General features: G+C 40.7%; 1 protein-coding gene across 1 annotated transcript; it reads left to right on the top strand.

The window, feature by feature from the left end:
- Positions 1–1,331: 1,331 nt before the first annotated feature.
- Positions 1,332–6,922, top strand: LOC120349246 (replication termination factor 2-like; the record flags this gene model as incomplete). The annotated part of the gene is given in 3 exon segments (XM_039419211.1): positions 1,332–1,511; positions 3,112–3,394; positions 6,873–6,922. Coding segments are annotated over 3 exon segments (513 nt in total), but the record flags the coding sequence as incomplete, so codon positions are not given.

Consider the following 6,922-nt stretch of genomic DNA (forward strand, 5'->3'; position numbering starts at 1 on the left):
TGACAATAGTGGCTCAACTCTCCTCTTCGCTGATGATACATCATTGTTCTGGCATTGACCTTCAGCAGGTGTTGGAGATGTCAGCTGAGCATCTGCGATCTGCAACTTCATGGCTCCAGTCAATCGTTTCCAACTGAATGAGAGCAAGACGCAAAACATCATCTGCAACTTGTCGCGAAGTCTGCCTCATGATCAGGAACCACTGAAGCTGGTGGACTTTGTATAGGATTCGAAACTCAGCTGGGCTAGCCACATCCAGCAGGTGACTAGGAGATTGTCCCGAATCTGCTTCCTGTCGCTAAACTGAGGGGACAGGTGAGGTGACGGAGGCATATCTGGTTCATGGTGTATCATGCACTTTTCCACTGCCATATCTCCTATGGTCTACTCATGTGGGGTCATTCAGCCAAGGTTGTGGACATACTGAAGCTGCAAAAACGGGCTGCTAGGATTATAACTGCAAGCAAACATCATGCACATTGCAAGCCCATTTTTGTTAGGCTAAATATCCTAACAGTAGTCAACCACTTCCTTTTTCTCTGCATCATGTACCGTATATCAAGAAAAATCAACAAAATTTGTTGACTTGGACTGCTGTACATCACCATAACACCAGGCATCGAGTGCTGTTTGACATACCCAGAGTGCGCCTCCAGAGATCGCGGGTATGCTACAGGAGTGCAACTCTCCGCTACTTCAACAGGCTACCTGCAGGAGTGAAGCAGTTGGGTACCAGCAAGTTCGAGAGGGCTGTGACCGGTTTTTTGAGAGCCAGGGCTTATTATGGTGTCCAGGAATTTTTAAACGATGATCTGTCTCAAACACTATCTGGCTAATTTGCCAGTAAGTCAAAGAGCAAGGCTTTAGATGTTAACTGTGCTTTATCTTGATGAATTAGTGTTTTTGTTGTTTTGACTTTTATTGTGAAAATGACGCCATCGATCCTGCAAGTGTGGGTAATGGAAGAAGAAGAAGGTATAAGGTATAAGGTTCCCTGTTTTAAAAGCCTTAAACTGTGTATCTGTAAACTAATCATCACTTACACATAATTCATACAACTTCTCTGCTGTTACCATTTTAGTCATTACTAACTCTGCTGTTACAATTTTAGAATCTTAAAAAGGTACAGTCACGGACTCTTCAATTGATTCTAGGACCATGAATGTGTTAACCTTATCTGAAGTAGCTATTATTAAAAGTTTTTCATCTGATTGTTTTTCTATTGAACGTAAAGACAGATATTTCTATGACTGCTTCTGGGTCATTTGTTTAGAAGTATGTTCCATTATGCAATGTACCAACCTACCAATATTTTGTTGTGTGTTTTGCAGAAAGATAAAGACGCGGAACTGTCGTACCGTTGGCGACACTGTAGCATCAACCAGCAGCCATTGCAGAAGCCGATTGTCGCCTGTCAGTTGGGGCGTCTCTACAGCAAGACATCGGTCCTCGAGGGGCTGCTGGATAGAACCACCCTACCTGAAACTGCCACTCACATCAAGTCGTTGAAGGTATTTTTTTCATTAATTTATTATCAATTCATATCCATTTATTTATTGAGTTACAATAAATTACAGTAACGGAATGAAAAACGAACGCTAGCCCGAAAGGTCTTGAGGTGCGATTTCTAAGAGGCGTTTCGAGCAGCCTTGACGAGTCTATAAGCAGGAAGTTCGTGACGCATAGTTACATCTGTGGTCTGCAGCACATAACCTATAAATTCGATGATTCTCAACTTCCGCATCAGGGAGATGACCTTGGAGAGTCGATTACAGACCATGTCTACATGTTAATCCCATGACAGAGATCCCATGACATGACATATGTGATGAGACCCTGTAAGCTGGATTCGCACACAAAAGTGATAGTGAACAGTTGAAAGTGAAAATATAATTCCCATGAGTTATAATGGTATTATTCATACTCGCTTTGCCGGGTGATCCAATTATAACTTGTAATATTTTCATTGTTCATTGTTCAATGTTGGGTGCGAATCCAGCTTTATGATACACTTTGAGATCAGTACTCAAGCGTATCAACATAATAAGTATCTCTGTATAACATGACCCTAGATCATTGCAATTATCCTAATACAAGTTTCAATATTAAATAATACTAATGAACAATTTTCATTTTCTTCACAATTTAGTTACTACGGTAGATAACTTGATGATAACCATGTAATTACAATCATTATTTATATTTATTTATTTGATATTACAATATGCGATAGTATCCCTCTAGCTGTAAGCGAAAAAGTAAATTCGTATGGCTTTTGTTGGTGGGGAGTCCCTTGCGGAAAGGTCCCACCGCCTGAATATATATTTAAGCGTCAATGGGCCTTACGACTGTCATACTTCAGCAGGGACCGACAGTTGTAAGAATATGAGTTACTATTGTTACTGTTATACAATATTTCATTCTGCATAATTATTACTCTATACTTTTAAATTTTTGTTACAAACAAAAATACAGATTGTTACGATAACTCGAGCTTACGCACAGGCCTTTGTCGCCTATGTAAGCTCTTTCCTATCTGATACAAGAATTTTATACAAGAATAAAATTGTGATAGCTTAAGAGTTCTATTGTTTAGTATAGTTCTATATTTTGTTGTTTGTTTTTAGTAAGTATATTATATCATTTCTTGAATTGTATAAACTTTATTGCTCAAGATTCTATGTAACTGCTTGAATTGTATTCAGAAGGAAAAAAATAAATTGATTTGAATTGAACAGTTGTCGCAACAATTGGCGCCATGTGAACGGTGTAGGCCAGTGCGCTGTCTTGTCTTTGCCAGTTCAGTCACAACAGATGACGAGAAGTCGGCCATGTTTAGCTGTCAACTGTCGTGCCAATAGTTCTCGTGCCAAACCATATTCTAGTTTAACTGGCCTGGCCTCCGACAATCCGCAACCACGTGATGACAATTGTCCAAAGACAACTGTCTCGCCAATTGGCGATATGTGAACTAGGCTGTAGTACACAGCTGTTATACTAGTCATCCCTTTCATTTTCTGTAACAACATTATTTTGAATTGATTGTACTTTTTCATCATAGTTAGGATGATTAAAAAAATTATTTTACAAGGTTTTATTTTCGAATTGCAGTGTCAAAAACAGTACGAGGACGAAGACATTGTTATTTTGAATGCGGCCAACGAAGACCTGGATGTGATGACTGAGAGAATGGTGCTTAGACAGCAGGAAATGAAGGCCGAGAAGAAGGCGAAGAAGGCTAAGGTGAAGAGTGAGTCTGGTGAAGGTGGCTCAGACACTCAGGCCTTGCAGAACGGTGGCAGTGAAGCCAAGAATGGAGTGAATGGCGCGTCGGCTTCTTGTGGTTCCAGCTCGAGCAATGGACTTAGAAGTTCGGTTGCCTCAAGTAGCAATGGTGAGTGACTCACAAATAAGATATCTTAATTCGAGTATGTATATAATGAGGTCCACGTTAAAAGCTCGATGGCCTTTGAATGAACGTTATCCAGTTATGATAGATACTCGTTGGTATCTGTATCGCCCACCAAAAATAGGTCATTTTAAAGATTTCGAAAATGCCTTGCTATCTTTTATGCACTGTTGTAACCGTATACTAATTATGGGGGATAAGTAGTAATGTTGAGTGACTCACAAATAAGATATCTAAATTTATGTGTGTAAGTAAATATATAGCCTATATATAGCACTATATATTATATTGTGAGGTCCACGTTCTGATGGCAGTATTTGATTAACATTGGTGTTGCTATTCTCGTCTATTATTCGACAAAGCAGATAGTTTTTTTTGTTGCTTTGCTGAAAATATGATTTTGTAATCTACGTGTAAGTATTTAGTTTGTAAGTTAGCGTCAACATGCCCTCTGTGGGTTGGGGGAGCTTTGAGTCGAACATCGTACTCAAGAATGTGTCGAAAACCAGAATTCACCCACAGTATCCCTGCTTGTCGTAGGAGGCGACTAAAAGGGACCCCAAGGCAACTCCAGAAGTTGCCTTGCCTTCAAACCCACGGGATCTGCCCCATCCAGGCACAAATGTAGGTCAAGAGGCTGAGTCGAGGGTGACCGGGTGCCCTAGAGGCAATTTGGCGACTCCTCCTTCAGCGGAAGAACCTACAAAAAAGCCAGGAGTGGAACTTATGTAGGTCACGAGTTTGTGGGTGGAGAGGCCAAAACTCACCACTGCTCAAAGAAGGGCGGCCATTCAGGCAAAACTTCTTGGGAGAGGTGAGGCTTTTGACCCTGCAGAGTTTCGGAGGGGCAAAAAGAAAAATCCAAGAGACCAGAGATGGGTGAAACTCCAGGCACAAATGTGGGTCAAGAGGCTGAGTCGAGGGTGGCCGGGCGCCGGGTGCCCTAGAGGCAGTTTGGCGTCCCCTCTCTCAGCGGAAGGACCTATAAAAAAGCCAGGAGTGGAACTCACGTAGGTCACGAGTTTGTAGGTGGAGAGACCAAACCTCACCACTGCTCAAAGAAGGGCGGCCATTCAGGCAAAACGTCTTGGGAGAGGTGAGGGACAAGAAGAAAAAACCCAAGATACCAGAGATGGGTGAAACTCCAGGCACAAATGAGGGTCAAGAGGCTGAGTCAAGTGTTGCCAGGCGCCCTAGAGGCAACTTGGCCACCCCTTCCTCAGCGGAAGAACCTTCAAAGAATGCTAGGAGTGGAACTCACTTAGGTCACGAGGACTAATCAGTCTGAAGAGACTGCCAAGCATATCACACTGGATTGCAACAAGTAACCAGGTGATGAATGTGATGTTAGCATAGGGAAAAGCTCCTGGTTCTTGTAAAGGACACAGGTATTGGTTTGTCTAGCTAACATATACTTGGGACACAATAAGCTTCGGTTGACGTGTGGGCTCTTTGAATATTTGGATCCTTGAATCCGTCCCTTCAAAAACAATAAACAAATAGCGTCAACATAATTATAGTAGAGCGGTGAAGGTAGGGTGAAATGTAGAAGGAAGCGGAGACAATACAATACAAACATTGTCTTTTTTTAATGCTTTGATAATGGCATTATATAGCCGAAACATGTTGTGAGCAAAATAATTTAAAAAAGGGTACTTTATTTTCAAAATAAATACCATCATTATTCATACACTATCAACTACCTTCTCTACTTCACTCTACCTTCTCCCCTTCTCTATGTTTCAACGTCGCTTCACTATCAACAACGCATTCAACTTTGTATGTTGTGAAAGATAAATTTCCCAGACCAAAAACAAGGACTTTTTGTGGAGCATATTCTTCTTCCATTACAAGACTCGCCACTAATTGAGAGTGAATGAGTGAATTTTCGTTGCTCAGATCCCTTTTGCTGGGTAGATACAGTGTCAATTGTGACTGATGGCATGGCATGGTTTTCAACTCACCGTGGCTGCCGGAGAAACCATATTATCACACAAGGATATATTCTGGGACCATGCGGTATCAATAATTATGTCAATGACATTATCAAGATATGTGAATTATAATCTCACTACCTATCTGACTAACAATGCATTCATTAATGGTGACAGTCTTGATTCTCTGATAAAGGAAGCAGAAACTTGTCTGAACTGAGGTTGATTCACACATATGGGACTGTGCTGCGGTGCGGTTGCGATGGGACTGTGGTGGTGTTGGGTCGCTATCATTCACACATAGGGGAGTGTGCTGCGGCCGTGCAGTTGCTGTTTTGCTCTGTAATTATGTCATTCAGTTTGGTAGAGAGTTAGGGGGAGGATATTTTTAATATTCTTCCCAAAGAAGGACATGATATGTCCAAAGCTCCGCCAATTTATGTAGATGCATAACAATATGATTATTACTATAGTTATTATATTACAAATTGCTTTTTCATATAATATACAGTTCAATAGTTATTTTCTTAGTCTATATTATGTAAATTCATCTATAACTTTGCTGTATTGTAAGCTATTGTATAAAGTGTATAAGCCAGTATAGATTGTAATCTACATAAAAAAACTCAATCAATCAATTCAGTTCAGTCACTTCATTACTTCAGTCACAGATGGACTCCGACAAAGAGGATGTCATTATAGCGGGTGGTGCGTTTACTGTATTGCAAGAACAAGAAAAAGAAGTTTCCTCCATTTAGATTTGCAGTCATCTATTGATAACTGCATTTTAATTGAAATTTCCTTCCACAAATCCTCTCTTACTGTATTATTATCGTGAAGCATGCTGCAGATCATACAAACTTTCACATTCTTGTACAAATAGAATCAGTTTTCGTCATCCATTCGAATTCACCTTTTTAAAAACTCTTCTCACAATAGATGGTCAAGGGATGAGCATCGACTAGAACTGAATGAGGGTAGTAGGGTAGAAACGCTGGTAAACATCTACAAGTCAGAACAGACGGCAGGTGTACACGAAGATGCTCGAGGCTCTACGGAAATAGCCGAAGCCGCTTCGGTGACCCATGGGGCATGAGATCGTGGCCTTGAAGAGCTCTCAAACGACACGGTCGCAACACCAACGCAGCACGACAGCAGCACAGTCCCTATGTGTGAATGACTGTAGGCTCTTGCCATGCATTTCAAATGGAGAGACCGTTTTGGTGCATCCATCTAAAATCGACCGGCCGCAGTCTCATCGCAACCGCAACGTAGCACAGTCCCATATGTGTGAATCAACCTTGAGTGGCTCTGTTATAATGACCTTAATTTGAATTCCAGTAAAACTAAGTTAGTGCCTAATAATTTGACCGATTGTCAACAGTAGTTTAATATACTACTATTATCATAACCTCTTGAAAAGCAAGAAGTTGATAGCTTGTATAAAACACAGTAACGAAAAATGGATCAAAAACAATATTATATTGTAATAATTTTCTTATAGAATATTTCTGTATTTTCTGTTGCAGGTACTGGTAAACGACCAATGACAACTGTTCGCAAATTCCGAATCCAGAAA

Source organism: Nilaparvata lugens, unplaced genomic scaffold (assembly GCF_014356525.2).
Source record: "Nilaparvata lugens isolate BPH unplaced genomic scaffold, ASM1435652v1 scaffold8953, whole genome shotgun sequence".
Lineage (NCBI taxonomy): Eukaryota > Metazoa > Arthropoda > Insecta > Hemiptera > Delphacidae > Nilaparvata > Nilaparvata lugens.